Below are 23,974 nucleotides of genomic sequence, written 5' to 3' on the forward strand. Positions count from 1 at the left end.
CTCAACTTCAATGACATCCAGCAGGCATCTAGTACACTTTTTTGATCCTTGGTACAAGAGCAATCTCTAATAACAGGAAATGGATGGACGAATTGGACTTTTTCTTCATTTGGGGACAAACCTGACACAAATTTTACACCTAAAGTAAACCAAATCCGCCAGTACTCAAATAGTGTGTCACCTGTCTTAGGCTTCAAGCTCCTCGCTTTCTGTAAGGAATGTATGTAAACGACAGTATGGGAAAGAGCCACCACAGAGTAGAAGCTGGTGCATGCCATAGGGGTGGTGGCAGTAGCATCTGATGAATACATGTGATCACGTGGTAGTTGTCACGTAACAGGGATAGTAATCGCACCTCACAAAGTGCCCGTCACGTGCTAAATCACGTGTCTATCTTAGATATCGTATATATAGACCTTTTCCTTTTATCTATTTCTACTTTAATAATTAAGCTACTTTTATTATACTCCGTATACTTATTATTACGTACTATAACTTATAATAATTATAAGCCTAGCTCTTAGTTAAGACCCTATACTATAATAACGTACTTATTAACACAATTCTTACGATCTTTTTAAAATAACTAACTTACTTATACTTACTTTAGCCTAAGCTAAATTAATTAACTACGATAGTTAAGTTAAATAGTTTAATATATTTTATACTATAAATAAGGGCGTCGGGGTTTAGAAATATATTAACTTAAATACTTTAAATTTTAATATATTCCTCGACCCCTCTATAATACTTACTTCGCCCTTAGAATTTAGACAATTAGTTACGACCTATAATAAAAAAGAATTACGAGCTTACTAAGCCCGTTATAAGGCGTTTAAAAATAACTAAAGAAACTAAGAAATCCTTTATTAATAGCTTCTAAATATAACTCCTAATACGAACCTTTTAACTTTTTTAAGTATAAGTAATTTATAGAACTAAGCCGGGGTTTTTTTTATAAAACTAGTTATATTACTTATTTTATATAAATAAATCTATCCTTATATTATACTTATAAAAAGGATCTATATACTCGAGAGTATTTAAGAGTAATAAGAGCTCGACGCTAAATATAAATAACTTATAGTTTATAAACGTAATATTATTAATACGTATATTAAAGTCCTTACTTAGTAATTAATAAAATTAGTTAACGCTATATTATATAAATACGTATTTTAAAAAGCTACTAAGAACGGCGCTAAGTTTAGTATATAATAAATCGTTAAATATTTAAAATAGGAATTTATGCCCCCCGAACTAATAATAAAGAATATAGTTCGAGAGGAATATTAATAAGCCCTTAATAAAGCGAGGATTAGAATTAACCTCTAACGCTAATATAAAGAGTAATAGTTTACTTACTTCTGAGCTAAAACGTATAATATTCCGGAAATTAATAAAGAAATCGCTATACTCGACTTTTTAATTATAGTTAAGTCTAGACTTAACCCTATATAGGGCTAATATATATATAAGACCTTTAATAAATTAATAACTTTTAGAACGTATATAAAGACCCTCGAGGAGATTATATATATATTTAGCTTAGTAACTTAAGACGTATATACTAAACGATTTTTAAATTAAAGAGGGGCTTATTTTACTTTTATTAGACGCTCTAACTTAGTTAACGACGTAAATAATAAGGGTAACGTTATATACCCTTATAATTACGTATACTCGTAGCGCCCTATAGCGTATTAAAAATTAAAATAAGTATTTATAGGCCGAAACGCTAGTAAGTTATTAATATAAATACTAAGGAGCTATATAAAAAAAGTCCTTATTATTATTAAATTAAGTAAGTAGAAATTACTTTACGGTAAGTTTAAAAAAGCTAGTTAGCTAAGGAATAATAAAACCCCTAAGAAACTTAGGTTTCTAAAAGGATCTTTTAATTAACTTATAGCGAGCTTATTAATAAACTAGGACGAGGGCTACGTAGTTATTATATTTATAAAGAGTTATGACTTAGAAATAAACGTAATTTTTAGTACCCCTATAAGTAGCGCTTACCCCCTTTTTTAAAATACGGTAATAAATAACTATAAAGTAATATATTTAGTTAATAATAAGAGCCTACTTAAACCTAAGAGTTACGTATTATTAAGTAATAAAGATTATATTAAATTAGGAATTACTATATTACTTATTATTATACGTAGTACTCGTATTATAAAGGGCGTCCTAAACGGACTTAAAAAAAAGGGAACTTATAATTTAAAGTTTTAGAACGTTACTTATATTAAGGGATTTTATATTAATATAGTTTTAAAAACTTTACTAAATAGAAGCGCACTTTAGTACTACGGTCTAAATTATACTTTATAATAAGGAACGCTTTATAAGAGTATTATTAAAAAATAGCTTATTTAAAAAATAATCTAGTCTTTTTCGAATATAAGCTCCTCTAATCCTATCCTTTTTCTATAAACCTTAAGTATATCTTATAAAGCCTAGTTAGTATTATATTACTAATTAGCTATAGAAAATTCTATTATTTATATTAACGTACCTATAAGAGGTCTAATAACGCGCTCTTTTAGTACTTTAAAATAGGTTATTTCGGACTTAATACTCTTCGTTAATTACTATATAAAACTCGAGGTATGCGTATTAAATTTTTATTATAAATTAAGTATAAAGTATATATATTATTTAAAGCTAAAATAGTAATCTTAAGAGGACTATCCTTAAGAAAAGCCTTATAGCTATAGTACTATATATACTAGGATCTTTTCTATTTCGAACTATTTTTTAATAAATAATAATATATACTTATAGTTTCTAACGAATATAATAAGTAGCTTAGGGGGTTCCTTTTGAAAATAAAAATAGAGGAGGAAGTACTTTTCGTACTATAGAGCCTCGAAGGAGCGATTTGTTATTAAAAAGGGACTCTAATTTACTTTTTTAAAAGTAATAATAAAACCGCTTTTCTAATTATAAACGTTAAACGTATATATAAAACGTAGTATAATAAGCTAGGAATTAGAATAGAACTTCTACTTCTATATATAAAAGAACCCGTAAGTAATGCTAAAAAAGTAAGTTAACTCGTAATTACTAAAGCTCGTAAGATATGCCTTTTTATAAACCTCCTTACGAATTTATAAAACGAAATAGTACTAGTGGTAATTTTTATTTATAATATTACCCTACGGGAGGCTAATAAAGGAAATTTACTTATTATAATAAAAATTAATTAATAAAAGCGGTATTAACGCTAATAATAAATAGTTTACTAAATACGGGATTCTAAACCGGTTACTTTATATCTCGGTAGCTTTTATATATATAGTTACTAAGTATACCCTCTTTATAAGGATTATAAAAGGGGTATATATTAAAAGGAGTTTAAAGTACTTCCCCGCAGGTATATAGGATACTTAGTTAAATATATATTAAAAATGTATAACTTATATAAGGTCTAGGTACCCGCGCTTAAGTAAGTATTTATTATAAAGAATATTAAGTTTAATAAAAAAGTTTTTTATAATCCCGTATACGAGGAATAAGCTATTATAAGCGAATAAGCAAATTTAGTAATCTAAGAGATATAAGAACTCTTTAATACTAATAATAAGTTAGTTCGAGTACTTAGGGAAAAGGATCTAGACTTCGGAAATACTAGTACTTAAAATAACTCTATAATTAAGGATAGTATTATTATTAAATTTTTAATTATTTAGGACGCTAAGTAACTAATAAATATACTTTAAGGTATAGTAAATAAAGCTAAAGAGGCTAATATAGTCTTATTATTATTACTAACCTTTAAAATAACCCCCTTATATAAGCTCGGGGGTAGGGGTAAAGAAGGGGATATAATAACCGGGTTATAAACGGCTTTACGTAGTCTATAGTCCTCCCTACGAGTACTTATATATATTATAAAAGTTCTCGAGCTTTTAATTCTTAATAGCTCTTAGTAAAACGCTAGAGTACGTAGTAAATAAAGTACTAATTATAAAGAAATAATTCCTAATATTAAAGTTAACGTTAATAGGGAACCTTTATAATAAACCTCTATTATTATATAAGAATAGAGCTTATAAGAACTATTTTATTAAGTACTAAGTAAAGCTCTATTAGGTCCTAAATATTTAAACCGGGCCTATAAACTTTTATAATACTTTAATAATAATATTTTTACGACGCTCTCATATTTAAATATAAGAGACAGTAATTACTATAACTATCTCTAGGATTACTTTTTTTTTTTTTTTATACTTAATTAATAAAAAGCTATAGAGGAAAGTAATATAAGATATATAATATTTTATTAAGTAATAGAAAGAGTAGTTTATAAAACCTATTTAGAGCGCTCTAAAGGAGTTTAAAACTACGACTTACTAAAGTTAACTTTTAGAGCTTACTAAAGAAGTTTAGTAATATTAAATATCTCTTACTATAACTATAGAAGTTACTTAGGGATATTATAAATATAAAAATAAAAAAGCTAAGGGATATTAATATATAAGAAGAGGTTAACCGTAATCCTAAATAAGGGATCCTACTTCTATTAAAGTAAGTATATATTTATAAATACGACGTTAATAACGAGGTTAGCGAGGTAAAAGTATATATATATATATAAGGGGGGATATATAACTACTTAACTTTTTATAAAATATATACGCTTTAACGCTCGCTATAAAGGCCTTTAGGCTTATAATAATAATAGCTACTTAATTTAACCTTAAAATAAACTAATATAATATTATTAACGTATTCCTTAACGCGCCTCTTAAGAGCGAGAAACTAATAATTATTAAACTCTTAAAGGAATATAAGGTTATTAATAAAATAAATAAACTCTAACGTACTCTATATAGCTTCTAAGACTTATTAATTCTCTAGTTCTAAACTTTTACTTCTATATTCCGTAGTATAAATATAATATATAGTTATAAAGAGATTTATACTTATTAAACTATAAATAAGAAGGTAATATTAGTATTCTACGTCGATAACTTTATTATTTTATACTATTAAAACGACTAAAAAGTAACTTAAGGGATCGTTAATAGTATAAAAAAATATATTAATTTTAAAAAGAATAGACTAATTAATTATTTCTTTAGAGTACGGATTTTATAAAACCGTACTACTCGTAAGGTTTACTTTATTTATAATATATATATTAAGCGAGTTATTAAGCACTTTAACTTTATAAATTTACTATATCTAGCTACCCCTCTTTTTTAAAAAGAGTTTAAACTAAACGAGGAATAAGTAATAAAAAAGGAAATAAAGAGCTATTAAGAGAAGGTTAGGAATATACTTTATATAACTATTATAATTAGACTAAACGTCGCCTTTATTTACTTATAATTATTATAATTCTTAACTAACTTAAGCATAACTTATATTAAAGTAATTAATTATTATTTTTAATATTTTTATATAACGAAATATCTTACGCTCTATTATAATAGTATACTAAGTACGTAATTATTATTTTTAGCTAGAGATATTAGTTTCGTAAATAACGAGGTAATACGACGATTATCTTAGGGATATATAATATTCCTTTTTAGTAGCCTAATTTAATAGAAATTAGTACGCTAAGTAATAGTTACGACGTTAACTACCGAAGCTAAGTTTTTTTATTTTAAAAAAACTATAAAAGAGACTATAGCTCTAAAGCGCCTTTTGAAAAATATTACCCTTAACTTAAGAAAAGTATATTAATTAACTACGATAATTAGTAAACAATTCGACTCGTTATAAAAGAAAGAAAAAGAATAGCTACTTAACTTCGCTATATTAATATATAAAATATATAACTAAAATAAGAGTATACTAAAAGTAGCTTCGAGATTACTTATATATTAATAAAAAATATACTAATAAATAAACTTATTAAAAACCTTTTACGAGCTAAGTTCGACTATTTTTATATACTTCTTAACCTCTATAATATATAAAAAGCTATTATAAATAGCTAAAATAATTAAAAATAATTAATTTAAGCCACGCTTAGAAAAACTTAATACCTAAAAGTAAATAATAAATAGAACCTAGAGTACGGCCCGGAGGCTTAAAATAAATAAAATAAAAACCTCTTATAACCCGAAGGCCTAAACTCTTAAAATAACCTTACTTCGTAAAGTATATATATATAAAAATAAGACCTAGGCTTATACTTATTATTTAAATTCTTAGTTTATAAAGTACGTAATTATTAGGAGTATAGCGTTATTAAAGAGGAGGGTTAGTATACGTACTAAGAAATGCGTTTTATATACTTCGAAGTTTATAAAGCTAAGAGTAATAGGGGTAGCGAGGGGCGTAAAAGCTAAAATAACTATTAAATTAATAACTTAAGGTATAAAAGCGGGCGGCGTAATAAAAAGTTAGTTATAAATAACTATAATAAATATAAAAGAGGACCGGGGGCGCGCGTTAAGGAAGTCCTCTATATAAAAGCCGATATAGTTCTTATATATCCTCTAGTTATTATATATTTAGTAAATAATATTACGGAGCTTAATAATATCTTACTAAAACTATAGTTAGAAGTACGCTTTTTAATAATAAAAAAGAATAATATATTTATAAAAAAGAGAGCGCTATTTATAATAGCCTCGGTAAGGGCCTAGGTTATTAACTATAAAATAACCGGTATATTAATATACCCTTTAACTAAATAGTTATTAAAATAGCATATATATTAATTATTATTTTTTATAAAATAACGACTACTATCCTTAGTATTAATATATTAAAAAGCTATTTTAAAATAGGGTAAGTACTAGATTTCTTATTCCTTAAGAGCCTCTTTCTTAAGCTTTTTAAGGACTAAGTATATATTAAATAGGCCTAAAATAATAAAAAGAACTATACTTACTACGGGGGGTACTTTAGCCTCTCGGCGTTCTTTTTTACTTCTTATTACTTTTTTAAAAAGAGCTAGCCTTATGTTTTTTAAACTTTAAAATAATATTAAATATAAACTTTTAAAATAATGAGTATATAATATACTTTTTTTAAAGGGCTTATTATTTAAATTAGTTTTATTTTTATTTTTAAATTCTAAAAGGGGGATAAGTAAAAGCTTATTAAAGCTCTTATAATTATTATTTATTTTATTATTACTTTTATTATAGCTATTAAAAAGAGCCTCGAACTTAATAAAGTCCTTAGCGTCTCGATTAATAACTTTAATATTTTTTTAATTAAAAAGGGAGAGTTTAGTAGCCGGGCCTTAGTAAGTAAGTAAGAGGTTACGGGAGGGAATAACGACTTAAAAAGGCTCGTTAGTATTATTACTTATCTAAACTCTTAATAAACTATATAATACGTATATAAAAAGTATTATAAAAATTATATAAAACTTATTATTATTTTTAAATATATTAAATATTTATATTTAAAATAAAATTAGTAAATAATTTAATAGCGTAAGTATATATATATAATAAATAGAGGTATTTATAATAATTATAAGAGGTTAAAAAAAGGAAGAAAAATAATAACTAAGTAACGCCGCGAGAATTTAAATATATATAAAGTAACTAAGTAGCCTCGCCCTTAGTAATTTATATATTAAAAATAGTAAAATACGTACTATTCCGGGTTAGGATTTTATTTATTTTAAACGAAGGGATATATTTATAATAAACGTAGTTTAAAAAACGCGTATCCCTTGCGCTTATTTTTCTTTTATTTATATTTAACTAAATTAGGCCTTTATAAGGGTATTTAGAGACTCTATTTTGAGTATAATAGCTCCCTAGTAGTAGTAATTATGGGGTATATTACGTAATAGGGATAGTAATCGCACCTTATAAAGTACTCGTTACGTATTAAATTACGTATTTATCTTAGATATCGTATATATAGACCTTTTCCTTTTGTCTATTTCCACTTTGATAGTTAAGCCACTTTTACTACACTCCGTATGCCCATTGCTGCGTGCCATAACTCGTGACAGTAGTATACGTCGGCGAGATTGGTGAAGGTAGGTACTTGAGGATGTTCTCCTTCCCTCCTTTCACCAAGTGACTTGGGGACCGTGGTCGAGGGGTTAAGGAGGCGCCAGTGGAATCCATTCTTACTCGGAAAACGTCAAACCAACGCTTAGTTTTTTGTTCGATTCCCTACGAAAGACCCTTCTTTTTCTTCATCTACATCCCCCATCTCATCTCCTCCTGGCTATAGAATTGTGAATGGAACGTTTAGCCCTGATTCTACCTGGGACATGTCACAAACAAACTGGATTGTTGAGGTTCCAAATTTCCCGCCAGCCCATTTTTCTCATTCTAGCTATCGTTATAGCAATCGCCAACATTTCAACGTTGAAGCTAGAAAAGACAAAGAAAATATTAGACCGGGAGGATCGCACTGCCTTGAACTGTACAGTGTGCTCTCCGTCAGATTCATCTCATCAAGCTCCAAGTGCAATCATTTTCTCATACAAGTTCACTTAGACACCTTCGCCCTCCCAAAGTCCAGCTTCTCCCACTTCATGAAACAGCCACTCAGAAAAGCCACAGCTCCCGCCGCCACAATCACAAATTGCATATCAGCAATTACACTCGCGACATCTTGAACGGCAATCGCAACCACCCGGCGATCTGCGGCCGTCCAAATTTTGGAGTCGAGACCAGCCAAAGCTTCCCGAATATCGTGATCGTTGTAATTAAGCCCCGAAAGCGACGCGTGGAGACGGTTGAAGCCGAGGTTCGAAAAGACACAACCAGCTAGAGCAAGTGTGACTGAGATACCGCCAAGCTGAACCATGATGAAGAGCGCGGTGACGTCGAGACGACGGTTCGCGGGTACGGCCTGCGTCATGATGGCAACTCCGGTCTGCCACATGCATCCGGTCCCGGCACCGATGAGGGTGCTGACTCCCATTACTCGGGCCTCGGAGGTTTGAGGTGTAATTTGAGTTTGAAGGCCGGCGCCGATCATTGCCAGGGCACCACCTGCCACGTAAAACGGGGCATATCGACCGATTACTGGTATCATGCCGGCCATGACGATTGTAAAGATGATGAAGGTGAAGATGAATGGAAGTATGCGAACGGCGGCATCGACTGGCTCGACTCCCTTTGTAAAGGCAAAGAACAATGGTGTGTAGTACAGAGCGATTCCGTAACAACTGCCAGCAGCCATTGTTCCAAGGCCGACGAGGGCGATGGTTCGGCTCTTGAGGAGGTCTGCAGGAATCGCTCGGTGTTCTTTGCTAGTGAAAAAGCAGAAGTATTGCTGCGCAATATAGATGGCGTATATGACACCCACAAAGACCCAGGCCACGATCGCTGAGTGAGACGACCACTCCCAAGTGGAACCGCTGAAGATGAGAGCTGAGCACAAAAGGATGAATCCGGCCATGTGCAGAACGATGCCGAACCAGTCGATGGCAAGGAGACCGCCGATAAGAGGCGTGCTGACGCCAACCTCGATGGGAGGCAGAGCTACGAAGTTGAGGACGGCGATGACAGTAAGGATGGGCAGATTAAGATACATTGCCCATCTCCAAGTAGCACTTTGGTTCTCAGCAAAGGCTCCTCCGATTACGGGACCTAATGTCAGTCCAATTGCCCACGAGACAGCCATGATACCTTGGACACGAGGAAGCTCTGCTGGAGTCGTGAGAAGGACGTTGACCAGGATACAGCTATATCACACCATCAGCTAATGCGAGCCCAGTGAACGAGGGAGTCTACACTTCACTTACAGCTGGTAGATTCCAGCACCTCCAACTCCTGAAACTGCGCGACCGATAATGACGGAGTTCATGCCGGTGGCGGAACCAGATACGGCTGCACCAATGAGAAAGATCAAGGTGTAGGCAACTATCTGCAGCTTTACATGGCCCAAAAGGGCGAGCTTGCGGACGAGAGGAACCATGCAGACTTGGGTTGCCGTGTAACCCGTCGCAACCCATGGCAGGAGATGGACCTGGCCGAAGGCTTCGTAGATCGGTGGTTGGATATTCGCAATGTTACTGACATCGTATCCTACATGTTGACAGGAGAAGTTAGCTAGTGTCTACAGGTTGTGTGAAATTGAAAGAAACGGGTGGCCTCACCAAGCAGCATGCCTCCAAGGAAGAAAGCTGACTGTATGCATGGCCAACGCCAGGCTGCCATGCCATCTCTAGGGTGTTTGTTCGGCAACACTCCATCGATGGCTTCCTTGGTCTCTGGAAGAACGCTGCCTGTGTATGAGCTCCCTCGCTCAACATCAGACCCGGCTGTGGGCTTCGTGTCGGTCTCCATAGCTTCCTGGCAACCTTTTGTGATGTAAGGTAGGTGGGTATGGTCTTCTGAGCTTCGTGTAAGAGGGCCAAAGCCAAGCCGCAGAAGTAGACTGTGAGACACAAAGAACAAAGTTGCTGCAGTGTTTGATACAGGAGAGAAGATCAAAAGGCAATGGGGCAGTCTTCTGCATATATACAACGCACTCTTCCGTCGGAGAATTGGCATCTGCCTGGGCAAGGCAAGGACGTGCCGTATCTCTGCTTTGCTTCGGACGGGAATCGCGGCGCGCCACACCCACTCAATCCTTACCGCCCGCCCGTGTCCTGCTCTGCGCCCCAGCGGCATGCAGTTTGCTTCAGCCCGCCCCCGGGACGGGCCCCCAATGGTAGCCGAGTTCCAACGCCCAACGCATTGTTTCCCAGCATCAAAGTTACAGTGAAGTTCTATTTAGGTTGAGTCACCAGGATGGACCACAAAAGCCGTGTGATGAGATCGAGCAAACAAGCCAAATGTGGCTGTACGTCCGAAACACAAACGGCGGCAACAGAGTTGGAACCAACGAAGACAATTTGACGTGCTCTCTCGATCCCGGTGCTGTGCCGCACTTTATTTTGCAACCAACAACGCAGCGATTTACCCATAGGCAAACACTCTTCTTCGATCGAGATGAGCGGTCGACAATGCTCAAGTAAAAAATCGGAAATGGCAGGACTCATAATTCGCCGTACAGCCTGATTTGGTAGTCGCAAAGAGCCCAACATGTCAACACCAATTAAGCCTCAAAAGAAGTTGATAAGCTCACGTCAGCCCCGCAATCCAATCTACTGGTACAATGTCCATCCATACTTTCGAAGTTTGACGTGTCGATAGGGCCACGGAAGGAACCTCGTAGAGCCGGTTGTGGTAAGATTGCCCTTCCTTAGCGGCCGCAACCCCCGGCTTCCGACCGCGTGCCCACCTTGGTTGGCCCGCTGTGCCGGCAGGAATCCATGCAGTGAGATGCAGCCAGGGATTTGTTGGCCCCCTCCGACTTCAACGGATTGTACGAGCCGCCAGTTTGTATCTGAGCTATTCCAAACTCGCTGATCGTCCCATGTCGGGCGGCTGAAAAGCCTTGGCGGGGGCAGAGTTGGACTGAGTTCCAACGGCAACACGGATACTCATCGTGTGAGTTGCTTAGGGTTACCTGCAGGTGCGAATTGCTCTATGGTGGGATTTAATCAAAAGCCTGTGAATTCGAAAACCAATGATATGCTCTTGTTGTCCTCGCTTCGCCTCTATCAGCTTATGTCAAATCTGCCCAATCTCGACCTTCTTGGGGAGTCAGTAGAACAGGATTATCAGTTGGAGGAGCAAGGATGATACAAGGTAGGATACAAAGGAATTCTTGGACCCCAACAGCTCCGAGCCTAATCGGACGCAGTTACGGTTTAAACGAAACATTGACTTTACGACCTCAAGTCCAGTCCTCGAATCTGAAAGTTGAGGTCAGCCACAATGTCTCTTTCTCTCTACCTGACCGAAAGCAAACAAAGCCAATGAGGCAGGGTACGTAACAAAGCCTCCAGCGCCGCGAAGACATCGGCGCAAGAACCCCACTTTCGTCTAAGCTTCCGCGTCCCGCTCCATCATCCGGTGTTGTAGGATCTCCAAACCCAAACTACTCCGTACCTCACTCACACAAAGCGAGCCCGACAAAAATCACGACAAAGAGTCGATTGAAGCTACAACCTTTGCTCCACGAACAGCAAAAGGGGAATCAAAAGGTTTCGTGCCCAGAGGCGGATTCGAACCGCCGTCAACACGGATCGCTGTATAGAAGAACCACAACGTATCATCCTAACCAACTAGACGATCTGGGCTACGGGTACTAGGGCTGTGGACCCTTACTTGACGGGGCAGCTCAGAAACGGGTAAATGAATCGCTGCAGTAAGCCAGGGCAGCAATTCGACCGCCCATCTCAGCCAAAAAGATGCCGGATACCTTCTCAAAAGTGAATATTTGCTGTTTCAATGCCATTCAGTAAATCTTGAGTCAATTTCAATTATTGGAGACAGTTGTGGAGGTTCCAACGCTCGCACATTCTTTGGGCTACCTCATAGCGTAAAGCTGCGTTTGCAATCGGAGACCTCTACATAGCTCAAGTCTAGTATGCACTAACTTGATTTCAGATAACCGTATTCCCTCCCTCTAGCCGTTCTCTTTCCCCTATGCGAGTTCTTGAAAGAAACTGTTGAGGTGCACCAGGATCGGAGTAAAACAGGCATGGAGGCTCGCCACTAAAGAAAAAATAGTAGAAGCGCTTGCTACGGTAAAGCTGTTCATGTCGCTCGACCAAGACCATGTTCTTTGCTTCGAGTGGGTAGACCTGCATTGTCCTCGACAAAAGAAGGTTTCCCATTCTTGCCGAGATGATAAAGGTCAAGAACTTTGTTCTAATTGTCATTTGAGTTGAGTCGATGAACAATGAACTGGTCCTTTGAAGCTGTGAAACATTGACAATTCAAGACACAATCATTGCAGTCATGATGTATTTAAGGTAACAGGAATCCAGAAAAGAAAGTGTCTTCTCGGAGCATCTTGATCATCTCAGCTTCTCTAAGGCCTCCAGAACCAATTTTCGTACTTAATCATCACAGCATTTACAGCAGCATTTCGTAAGTCAACTAAACCCCCACCCAACTAACGACCTTCTCAATGGAGAGCAATATGCCTTATGGTACTCCCGGACACTCTGGTAAGAGATGGGTAGAGTCATCAAATGCAGATCGTTCACCAAAGAGGCCTCGTCTCAACATCAAAACATCGGGTAACGGACCAAACACACGTTCAGTAACCGCCCCTATCCCCCTTAGCCCAGCAACAGACATCTTGTCGATCTATCGCCGAGGCCCATACGTTCCTCAGGGAGGAACTGGCTCTCAGATTCAGCCAGTCCCCGATTTCCTTCAGCTCAATCCCATCCAATCGAACCGGTCCTCAAGCAGTCTGCCAGTTACCCTCCCTCCTCTCAGGTCCATCATCGCCAACAATTTTCAGTATGCTGATAACCAAGCTTATCGGACATGTCCTCAATGCTCCGAAACCATTCTAGGCCCGGAACCCATCGGCACCAACGGACAACCCGTCTCCACCGTATGCGAGAACTGCAGGCAGGGCAACGTCAGGGAGCAGGTTCTCCGTAACATCGCCGCTGCAGCCCTTCTCCTACTCAACACCGGCGTCGTCCCAACCCGCGACAACACAGGTGAAGCGTCAGTGGCCCCCGTCAGCCCTCCAAAGGAAGATGACAGTCACAGGCTATCCCAAGAGTATCAACAGTTCCAGCCCTATAGGCCGCTCCTCTGCGTCCGCTGTAAGAGGCCAGGAGTGCCATGTGCTCCCGGACGACGACGATGCGCAGAGTGCATCTGCATCCTCGTCGCCTTTGGTCCAGACGATGGTTCTGGTTTCCAAAAAGGTAACAGTCAACCCAACCCGTTCAGAAACGTCCCTCCCTCATCTCAAAACCTCGCTAGGCCGCTAATCCTTTGCGACGTCTGCCACGTTAAGACCGTGCCTCCAGGCACGAAGCGCTGCGAAGATTGCATCGCCCCAGACACCCCAAACACACCGCTGACAGCTTTCTTCACCGCACAGGGAATCTGCGTCATATGTGAGCGTAACCACGTAGTGCAAGGTAAGTCACACTGCAGAAAGTGTCTCTTTGAGGGAACGACCAGCGCCGAGCCCCTACAGGCTCTCCAGAGCCTGCCCGCGGCCGAGATCATGCAGTGTACGGGTTGCGGCCACCAAGTCCACAGGACTACCGAGGGTTACTGTCGCGAATGTCGAGACAACATGCCGGGCGGCAGCGGGAACAAGTCTCAGGGCGGGGCGATGGATGTCGACGACGAGCCTGCGGAAGCTGTGTCCTCCACAGGTATCTTGACGAGAACGAAGTGCGGTTGCCAGAAGAACTTTGCGCGACTAGGCAAAAAGTTATGTGCGGATTGCCTAGCTGCCAAACATATGGTCGGATGGAGAGGATGGACTGCGTGGAGGAAGACACATTGGCCAAGACCCGGTCGCACGAACAAGAAGCATTAAGCCTGGTGTGTGCAAGCCTCAAGTGAGGGGTGGGTATTCAGGGTTGGTGGCCCTTACTACTGAATCTGGTTCAGTTGTGTTGAAGAAGGAAGCGATGCTTCGTTTTTTTAGTCGAATTGCTGCTTAAGGAGAGGTGGGTGGGTTTAAGAGGATAGGCCAGCTCAAGGCAAGGTGGAGATGACTGAAGATGAAGCTTTCCGCAGGCTAGAACTGTCGATAGGCGACCTAATAGATGGAGTCAACTTTGCGAGAAGTCGTCGTGAACTTGACCAAGCACTTGATAGTTTGACTGCATGCTGGAACACAGAGCTTTTAATTGCATACGCCATCATCCCCAAACTAAGAACCCAGGTTTCAAACAGAGAGACTCTGCAACAGCCTCGCCTAGTCTATGTACCGTTGGCACGTCTTCCGCCACGTTTACTCCTCTCAATGTGACCCTGCAGCACCTTCTTCGTCTGTACCAAACTCCTCTTGTTCTTGTACTTGGCCTTGTTCAGCGTCATCATGAAGTTCTTCTGGCGCGCCTTCTCCTTGTTCGTAGAACTCTTGCCCTCGGCTTCCTTCTTGGACCGGCGGATCGCTTGCGTCGACTTGTGCTCCTCGCGACCTGGCTTGCCCTCCTGAGCCAACGCGACTCTCTCCTCCTTAGTCGTCTTGCGCAGCCTGGCGGGAGCCTCAATCTGCTCAGCCGTAAGGCCGTCATCTGCGTGACGGGCCAAAGCCTTCTCAGCCTCCTTGGAACGTTTCGAGGTCTTGCCAAGTGTCTTGTTGAGACTGGCCTCCATGCGCAGCTCTTGGAGCTTCGCGAGGTCGGCGGGTGTGAGAATGGTGGTCGTGGCGAGTTTTTGTATCCGCTCGAGTTCATCAGCATCGTCCTCCTCGTCCTCTTCCTCATCATCCGAGCCGTCCTCTGCTGTTCTCCGCTTCTTCGGCGCAGGTTCATCCTCGTCATCCGAGTGATCAACGTTGATCCAGCCGCCCGAGTCGTCGCTGTCGTCGGAGTCCACTTCCCAGTCCTCTGACTTGTAGCCCTCCTCGTCCTCGTCTTCGTCCTTGTCGGCGCCGTCTTCAGGCAGGCCCTTGGCGGCACGCTTGAGCTTGCGCTGCTCCTCCTTGTATCTTGCCAACAGTTCGATACCCTCAATGCCTCCAACTTCCTCCTCGCCGAATCTCTTCGTCTTGATTTCTCCGCTTCTAAGACCCATAGACGCATCCTTGCCTCGGTCCTTCTTCTGCAGCAAATCAGCACCGACCTCTCTGTATAGAGACAGAAGACCCTTGGCCGCCATCATCGTTCCCTTGTCTTTGCTCTTTCTGTACTGAACAAGATCTTGCAGCAGTGTATCGGACATAGCCAGGGGCTGTCTGACGCAAATTTCACGAATAGCATTCAGACCAGCTGCAGCAACCTCAGCGGCGGCGGCTTCTGAGACGAATTCGTTTGCAATCTTCTGGATGAGGGGCTCAACCGCATCAGGGGGGACCAGGCTGTGCGTTCCCTGAGCCAGAGAAGCCAAGTAAGAAGTGACCGACTCTTGGCGGGGCGTGAGAAATTTGATGAACCACGAGTACAGACTGATGATGGTCAACTTGTGAAGACCAACCAATCTAGTAACCAATTGTAGGACGAGGAGCTTGTTCTCGTGGGAGAACTTTGTCTTGGTGTTTTGTAAGTGCTTCTGGAACACAGTCTCGGCAAACCCTTGAGGATCGTGCAGGAGGTGGAAGGCGGAGAAATTGAGCGGGTGAGGCTTGCCCTTGCCGCGCTCCTGCTTGTGGATCTTGGCAACGGCCTTCTTGTATGCATTTGCCTGCTTCTTTGACTTCTTGTTGATGCCGATCTGATGCTTCATCTTTTGCAAATCAATCTGCTCCTCGTCACTGCTGTCGTCCTCCAACTCCTCACGCTCCTTGTCGCCACCGAGGAAGAACCGCACGGAACCAACGACAACCTTTTCGTTGTCGGAGAGAGCCGCTTCCTTCATGACGTCGACCGTCTTGGCATCAGTCCAAATTTGTCGCTTCCACAGCTCGCGGGTCAGCTTGACAGCCCAAACAGCTTTCGGTGATGTACGGTCGGCCGTGATGAGGTTGTAGAGGACGGTTTGAATCGTGCGGTTGAGGGGGTGGTTCGTCGCCTTGGAGTTCGCATTGCGCATCTCGGTAAGGATCTTGCCGAACAGGAGCGTTCGCAGCGACTTGCTCGGCGACGAAACGAGAATGGGAAACAGTGTCGTAAGGTAGTACGTCGAGTCGATAACATCCTTCTTGCGGAGAAGCGCCAGAGCTCCGACAATCTTCTCGCGCAGCTCGGGGTGGAGGACCTCGTGATGCTGCAACAGGATCGCCTTCAGGTCATCGGGGAACGCGGTAGCGTGCTTCGGGTACAGATCGACGGTGTGGGCGAGGAGATCGACGAGGTTATGGAAGGACTCTGTGTACTCTCTCGTCGCTGTCGTCGGCGAAACGAGGAAGACCTCGCGCTGGCTCTCGTACTGGCCCCATTGCTGGAGGAAGTTCTCTTCGTACGACTTGGGATCGCGGCGGATCTTGTACTGCAGGCCGGCGCTGTGCTTGTTAGTGGTTGACGTGTCGGCTGGATCGCGAGTGACTTACAAGTCGACGTCGACCTTCTCGAGGGCGGTCACCTTGCGCTTTCCCATGGTTGCTATTTTCGCGATTGGAGTCGACGAATTGATCGGTGTCTGAGCGACGGCGGGGGACCTGACCATCAAAAATCTCGACGGTCGGCAACTTTTTTTGCTTATCGCTATCTTATCACAGAGAACTACCTAAGGTACTCCGTATTAGCTTATCGGCTCCAGCAAGCAATACTGGTGGGTCCGCTGGGTGAACTCCACCAATCGGATTCAGTCAAGCGGGCACCTTTGTTCCTTCCTCTTGGGGCATCGCAAGACGGAAGTACATCCTTGCTCAAGAGTACTCATTCCCACAATCAAAGACTGAGGTATTGAGAAAACTTACATTTACCTAACAAGGATATGAGGATTATCAGAAACTCGGCTGATTCTGATCGAAAACTGAGCCTGCTGATGGTGGGGATACTAGAGACAGCAGTGAGGTCCTCCAACATCAACATCTTGCACCACAAAATGCTCACCCTGGCGTTTTGCCCGTGCTGCGCCCCGGTTACTGCCAGGCTATCTTGGACTGATGACTGTGATTCAAGTGGCAAGTGTCTGAAGCCTATTCAGCATGTAAGAAGATCCCTGGTCGAGCAAAGTAGAGCATGACTCTTCATCGCTTTCGCGAAGCGTCATGTGAACAAGCATAAGTACATCCAGTGCGGGCTAATTCATGTCCTTGTCATACGTACTACAAAAACTAGCTGTCATTTTTTGAAAGACATTGGCAGAAGTGTTTGAAACAAGAGGCCGCGGAGCCGTGGCATCATGGTGTGTTCCAGGAATGCTTTCTAAAACAGTGAAAAGCCCTCGAAACTCCATAAACTTCCTAAAGTCGCCGGTCCGGCGGCTTCATCACGGGAAGTTGTCGTAAGCATCCGCTTTTTGAAAGGGCAGGAGAGGCATTTGCCGCCCTTCCCAGACAGGATTATATAAATGCCAAATCAATTCCCATCAACTCACAGTTTGAATTAGCACCATCAGTTCATCGGATCTTCAACTAGCTAACAGAAAAGAAAGGGGCATTTACGTTTCTATACTTGATCACCGTCTAGTCACCAATGAAGTTCTCAATCATTGCCATTGCCTTTTCCATCTTTGCAGGAAACGCGTACGCGCTGCATGTAAGTTCTTGACAACATATGGCCTTGCCACCTTCCAACCCCGAAGCTAGAGGACCCTATGCGCTATAATTCATTCAACCCAAGTGTTCTAACAGTATTCTGTCACAGAGATGCTCTTGTCAGCTTGGATCATCGTGCCAAAGCTTCTCTCAGGTGGAAGATAATCAGAGCTGTGGCGACTTCTGCAAATCAAGCTTCAGTAATGCCAAGACGTGTTGATTGCAAATTAGTGTTGTGAATTTTGTAGTCAATTTGCATACATGGTTGCTAAGACTTTCTAGCCTGGGAATGTGATAAGAACTCAGATACGGGCAGTAAACGCAATTCTCTGTTGAAGTCGCATCAACAGAGTCCCGGCAGAGCTGAGCGATACAACTTTGGGAGCAGGATGTAGGTACCCCAGTAATCTTTCTCCAGGCAATTGGTCCGTAGCCTCTTTGTGAAGGGTCGCAATTGGATGGATGGGGACGAATCAGAGGGTTCAAAAGGTCGTAGACCGCCTGATCTGATAAAGTAGTTCGCCTCAACACTTCTTCAGGCAACCGGAACTTTTGCTGCCTGGGGCTTCTCTTGGGCAGATAGGTGATCAAAAGGCCCTTGCAGGCTGGTGAGGCAAGACACAGAGACCCCCGTCAGCCTATCAACTCTTGATGTAACACAGCTCTGTCAAAACTCGCTCTAGCACTGGTCGTCTGCTGGTTTCCATAGCTCTAGCACCTCTTGATAAGCCTTGGCAAAGACCAGGCGACCAATGCTCTGCGACTGGTCTTTTGCCATGTAGCAGAAGTCCCCGTCAGCTCACCAGATTGTACTTTGCTTGGTGCTGTGCTCACAAAAGGTCCGTTTCTCTGAATCATTCATTCATTGTAAGTTGAGAAGTGAACTGCACGACCATCTAATAGCATTTAGCACTCTCATTTGGAATCTGGCGCAATACTTTCAAGCTTACACTGGGCACATCACTCTCGCTAAGTCGAGAAAACTACCGACATCTCTTTTGCATAGTCGTAGATATCGCGGCATTGTTCAATTGACCGCCGCCATGTCTGCTATTAAGTGGGATACTTGGAACGATCAGATCACTCAACTCTACGTCACTGAAGACAGATCTGCGGAGGAAACAATCAAGACTCTGAATCAGAAACACAAACTAAGGATAACGTACGTTTAGACCTTTGTCTACCTCTCGAAATATTCTCATCATGTCTCTAACATTGGAGAAGTATAAAACAGTTCAAGAAGCGCTATTCAGGCCTCAAGAAGGTGCGCGCCAACGAATGGAGAGCCATTAAACGAGAGATGCAAAAGCAAAAGGCCGCAGGCAAAGAATGTCTGATCTTCCTCAACGGGCGCCAGCTTGACCCTGAGCGGGTTGCTAGAGAACTGCGTCGATATAGCGGCATTCGCGGTCGAGATGTGGAGGATGGTGGTGTCCCAATTGGTGAGTACCTTAGTTTAGAACCCTTAACTGAAGTAGTCGTCGAGCACCAGATCTCTGAAACAAATTAGACATTGGCATCGATACCTCAGGCCTGCACCGGCTAGAATTGCGCACAAAGATCCTCCCCAGGAGCGATACTCTGTCAGATACCCGGTCGAGCATTGTACGGCTTCCCTCCAGAGCGGATGTCACTCGTGTCGCAGACCCTTGTGGCCCAAATTTAATGAACTTCAACCCTTCCTCTGCAGATGTGTACTCCTTTGATTTCGATTGCAGTAACATCAGCATGAGCACTCCTTGCTTCACTGAGCTTCTGGTCCAGAAAGGTCCCCAGGACATGCTACACGTGCAAAGCATCCCTCGTCCACGAAGTGGTCGAGAAAGTGCTGACGGGACTAGCGAGGGTACGGCATCATCGATTTCCCAGCGACGGTGTCCAACACCAGATTATGTTATTCCTGACTTCTGCCTTTCTGATTCAAGCATGGTATTTAAAACTCGTCCCAAAATACCAGCTCGCTTCTTGGGGATGCTAAATGGAATTGCATTAAATATCTCTCGTACGTAATAGCCAAAATGCCCCCCAAAAAAATGCTTGTAGAGACATCGCTAATAACAGCCGTAGAAGTCAATCACTTCATGAAAGCCCTTGAAAGGGATATCAGCACTTTTGCCTCCAAGGTGGACCAAGTCCGGTGGCCATCTTGGTGGCAGGAACCATATTCGAGTTCGGGTTCCGGCTGGATAACCCTGGCAAGCGGCGATCCTTCTCTACTTTCATTGAAGCCGATCTACTTCATTGCCGAGAATGTTCTTCGGCGAGACGATGATAGGTTGGAAGATCACAATAACGCGGATGCAAAGGATTGCCAAATTTCTCTGTGCCGGAATGAGCGATTGCTGAACTTATTTTTCTCCATTGTTCTGCATCTCATCTGCAACAACATCACAGGAATCCATGCAATTCCCTCATTCCTCCAATGGGTGAATGAAATGGATGTACTGGATCAACTTGCGGTGTATTTGAAGATGAATCTCAAAGATGCTGGAGCTCTTTTGGAGGCAGCTGTACGTCGGCTCAGACTAGGTCTATATGAAGACAGTCGCCTTCCGGCTCCTCGTTCCAACAAACACTCGTGGGGGGAGCAACTAGTTGACTTCTTCGATAAACAAGGGCTGGGAGTTCCCCCCGAACTGTCTTCACTTCTTCTTCACGCCATGGCAAGAAATTCGACCGCATCAGCTGCAAGGGCTTTACTTTCTCATGGAGCCGATATCAACTTTACCGCACCCATCGGATTTGAACACGGCACTAGACCCTTTCGACGCCCCTTTGCCCCAATCGGGCCCCCGCTATTTCAAGCCATATATTTCGAGAACCCTGACATGGCGGAGTTTCTCATCGAGGAAGGAGCTGAAATCAATGACTGTTACCAGGCGGATTCTCCCGAGTTGTCCTGCAACGCTCTTAGTATCTGCATCTCCGAACATGAACCATACGTTGCAGATCTTCTCGTTAGGAAGGGAGCTCAGATACCTCCATCGATCAAAGTCGATTTGCGGCCCCTCCAATTCGAGTTGAGGAGCGTATTCAATGATGGAAAGTATCAGCTTCTTCGGCAATGGGTCCGTCATCGCCTGCCACTCATTGATCTGATCGTTCAAGCTGCGAGCATCGGTAACAGCGAGCTCTCCAAAGTCCTTCTACAACACAACATACTTCAGGAGATGGCTTTGGAATGCGCCTTGCGTCGAGCCATCAAAGCGCGAGACACTCTCGCTGTGCAAACGCTACTCCAACGTGGCGTGAATCCTAATCCGCCTCCATGTCAGATCGAATGCTCGAGATTGCTTGGCATTGACGACGACATAGTGAGAGTGGCACCAATATGTCTGACCGACAATACTAGTCAAGAAAGTATGGACATCATGTTGTTACTATTGCGGGCTGGTTCTGATATGCCCCATCACACTCTCATCGACATGTTGCGATCCGACACTGTTGTACCAAAAAAGCGAGACATTGATATACCACTGCTATACTCCCTTTTGGGGTCGAGTGTGTTGGAAACGCCAATCATTGGAGCTTCTGCCTTAGTAACCGGAGTCATCAGAGGCAGCTTGATGTCGTGCAGTTACCTCCTTGATCACAAAGCTCCCCTTAACTACCATGGAGCCCGTAGAATGAGCTGCTTACAACGGGCGGCACGTCAAAGAAGCTTACTCCTTACACGTTTCTTCCTCGAACGTGGCGCTGATGTTAACTTTGCTGCCCATGAGGATGGAGGACGTACGGCACTGCAGAGCGCTGTCGAATGGGGTGCAACCTCAGTTGCACAGCGCACATACCCATTCAAATCAATCAAACAAATAAGTCAAACAAACAGTCAAATATAGGAATTTCAGCGAGTCAAACAATCAAATATTCTAGCCCGTATATTTGATATATTTGATCAAATCTAGAATCTAAGGGTGGACCCGAATATACCAATAATATACCGAGAAAATACGGAAAAAAGGGGCCGCCCGGACCCGGATTCGAACACCGGACCTCCGGAATTAAAGTGGAGTCGCCCCAAAAAATTCGGCGCGTACGGCGCCGCATCCACTATACCATTTACTCGTCTAATATTCAGCTTCACTCTATGATAGCTTATCACTCAAATCAATCAAATATTTGTCAAATTTATCAAACAATCAAATATGGCGCGAGAAATCAGCCAAATAATCAAATATGAACCTCATATTTGATTTGTTTGTTTGGGTATAAGCGCTGCAGTTGCAGAGTGTTTACTCAGTGCCGGAGCAGATGTGAGGGCTGCTCCAGCGAAAAGGAATGGAGTCACCGTGCTTGAAGCCTTGGCGAAATCTAACGAAAGTTACTTCTACCCGAGATTCGCAGCCGAGGTTTTGCAAATCCCAGACCCGAACTATCAAAAAGATCAAATCTCAAAACTAGAAGGTTTTCGAAATTGGGTGGCCATGGGCGCGCCCATCAATCGCCTAAACGGCGATGACAGTAGCTTACTGCACCACTTGGTATATAATTTCCATTACGAATGCCTGCAGTCAGCATTGGAACTAGGCGCACGAACAGAAGCCAGGTGGCACGTGGATAGGAACATTGGTGTGTTTCAGGATGAGCTTGAGCATGAGACTTCAAAGGGCGTGAAAACTCCGCTTCAACTTGCTGCATACTTGGACGAAGTTGAAGCTGCTCGCTTGCTACTCAAGTATGGAGCCGATATCAATGCCCGCCCGAGCGACGAGTACGGCAGAACTGCGTTACAGGCAGCGACGTGTAACTTCAGAGAACAGTGTGGACATGAAACGCTGCAACTTCTGCTTTCCTTTAACCAGGACATCAACGAACCACCAGCAAATCAAGGAGGCCTCACAGCCCTACAGGGGGCAGCAATAAGCGGCGATTTAGGTGTTGCCAAGATGCTGCTCGAACGCGGAGCAGATATCAACGCCCCTGCCGCAGCCGTGAGCGGCAGGACGGCGATCGAAGGAGCTGCTGAACACGGCCGTCTGGACATGGTACAGTTCTTGCTCGAGAACGGGGCCAAAGGTGATCCGGAGACTGGGTTCTCCAGAGCAATTGAGCTCGCAAGAGCAGAGACCCATTTGGGAGTTGCAAAGGTTCTTGAGGAGCACGACGAGATCTCGGCGCTACTTGATATGGGGCTGGCGTATGGAGCGAGTACTGACCTGGCCACTACTCTGCCATCTCCGGGAAGGATATTCGACATTTGAAACTTGATGTCACTGAGAAATTAACTCGAGTTAGGCGGGAGAGAAGAAATCTTGCGAGTGCAGAAATGTCTGGAGTATTACGTTCAAGAGGAATGGGGAAGGTCTTCTAAGGGGGAAGCCAAGACGGTTGAAGGCTCAGGTGAAAATGGATTCTGCTATCTTTCAACGTTACGTCTAGATCAATATTCAACTACTTGCTTACAGCGTCTATGAGCCCAGAATCATATGGAGGACTACGTGTTACAAGAGGATAGCGGAAGGCCATTGCAAACATCATTTGGATATCCACATCAAGGATAATCAAAAGAGGTTGCACTTAGCAAGTGATTGGCAAACATTGATAAACTCCATTCCTTGTCACCAGCTTCACAAGCTGGCCTCCTCATTCTCACTACAACTCTATATACAATCTCCCCAAAGCCAACCTCATCCAAACCCCACAGCTACACCACCACACCCCTCTTCTGAAAAAGACTGTAAAAGCAGATCCATCTGCTAAAAGACTGACTGGCTGGCTTGCTGGGTGATATGAAGAACCATTCAATGCATGCGCGTGCGTTGCGTAAACAAGACGTGTGCGTGGGTGTGATAGCGTAACACTTTGCTTCGTTCCTTCTTCTCTCCTTCCTTCCTAACTTCGTTCATTTCACATCTTCTCTTTGTCTCTTTATGCACATACCAACTCATTC

General features: G+C 42.3%; 8 protein-coding genes and 1 non-coding gene across 9 annotated transcripts; 4 read left to right on the forward strand and 5 right to left on the reverse strand.

The window, feature by feature from the left end:
• Window positions 1-8,433: 8,433 nt before the first annotated feature.
• CLUP02_02073 (major facilitator superfamily transporter) lies at window positions 8,434-10,241 on the reverse strand (the record flags this gene model as incomplete). Its single annotated transcript, XM_049281108.1, has 3 exons — window positions 8,434-9,637; window positions 9,698-9,980; window positions 10,052-10,241. The coding sequence occupies 3 exons, from the start codon at window positions 10,239-10,241 to the stop codon at window positions 8,434-8,436; spliced, it is 1,677 nt and encodes a 558-aa protein (XP_049137065.1).
• Window positions 10,242-11,947: 1,706 nt separating this feature from the next.
• CLUP02_02074 (uncharacterized protein) lies at window positions 11,948-12,061 on the reverse strand (the record flags this gene model as incomplete). The annotated part of the gene is made up of 1 exon (XM_049281109.1): window positions 11,948-12,061. The coding sequence occupies one exon, from the start codon at window positions 12,059-12,061 to the stop codon at window positions 11,948-11,950; it is 114 nt and encodes a 37-aa protein (XP_049137066.1).
• CLUP02_tRNA019 lies at window positions 11,996-12,085 on the reverse strand. The gene has a single exon. It is a non-coding gene; the product is annotated as a tRNA-His (tRNA).
• An 836-nt stretch (window positions 12,086-12,921) lies between these two features.
• On the forward strand, window positions 12,922-14,313 carry CLUP02_02075 (uncharacterized protein; the record flags this gene model as incomplete). Its single annotated transcript, XM_049281110.1, has 1 exon — window positions 12,922-14,313. One exon carries the CDS (start codon window positions 12,922-12,924, stop codon window positions 14,311-14,313), a length of 1,392 nt encoding a protein of 463 aa, XP_049137067.1.
• A 161-nt stretch (window positions 14,314-14,474) lies between these two features.
• CLUP02_02076 (uncharacterized protein) lies at window positions 14,475-16,979 on the reverse strand (the record flags this gene model as incomplete). The annotated part of the gene is made up of 3 exons (XM_049281111.1): window positions 14,475-14,602; window positions 14,711-16,884; window positions 16,933-16,979. The coding sequence occupies 3 exons, from the start codon at window positions 16,977-16,979 to the stop codon at window positions 14,475-14,477; spliced, it is 2,349 nt and encodes a 782-aa protein (XP_049137068.1).
• A 2,148-nt stretch (window positions 16,980-19,127) lies between these two features.
• Window positions 19,128-20,094, forward strand: CLUP02_02077 (uncharacterized protein; the record flags this gene model as incomplete). Its single annotated transcript, XM_049281112.1, has 3 exons — window positions 19,128-19,246; window positions 19,309-19,526; window positions 19,595-20,094. The coding sequence occupies 3 exons, from the start codon at window positions 19,128-19,130 to the stop codon at window positions 20,092-20,094; spliced, it is 837 nt and encodes a 278-aa protein (XP_049137069.1).
• An 8-nt stretch (window positions 20,095-20,102) lies between these two features.
• On the forward strand, window positions 20,103-21,923 carry CLUP02_02078 (uncharacterized protein; the record flags this gene model as incomplete). The annotated part of the gene is made up of 1 exon (XM_049281113.1): window positions 20,103-21,923. One exon carries the CDS (start codon window positions 20,103-20,105, stop codon window positions 21,921-21,923), a length of 1,821 nt encoding a protein of 606 aa, XP_049137070.1.
• Window positions 21,924-21,936: 13 nt separating this feature from the next.
• CLUP02_02079 (uncharacterized protein) lies at window positions 21,937-22,131 on the reverse strand (the record flags this gene model as incomplete). Its single annotated transcript, XM_049281114.1, has 1 exon — window positions 21,937-22,131. One exon carries the CDS (start codon window positions 22,129-22,131, stop codon window positions 21,937-21,939), a length of 195 nt encoding a protein of 64 aa, XP_049137071.1.
• Window positions 22,132-22,260: 129 nt separating this feature from the next.
• CLUP02_02080 (uncharacterized protein) lies at window positions 22,261-23,285 on the forward strand (the record flags this gene model as incomplete). The annotated part of the gene is made up of 2 exons (XM_049281115.1): window positions 22,261-22,280; window positions 22,325-23,285. 2 exons carry the CDS (start codon window positions 22,261-22,263, stop codon window positions 23,283-23,285), a joined length of 981 nt encoding a protein of 326 aa, XP_049137072.1.
• Between the last annotated feature and the right edge of the window lie 689 nt (window positions 23,286-23,974).

The sequence above is a fragment of the Colletotrichum lupini genome, chromosome 1 (genome assembly GCF_023278565.1).
Source record: "Colletotrichum lupini chromosome 1, complete sequence".
NCBI lineage: Eukaryota > Fungi > Ascomycota > Sordariomycetes > Glomerellales > Glomerellaceae > Colletotrichum > Colletotrichum lupini.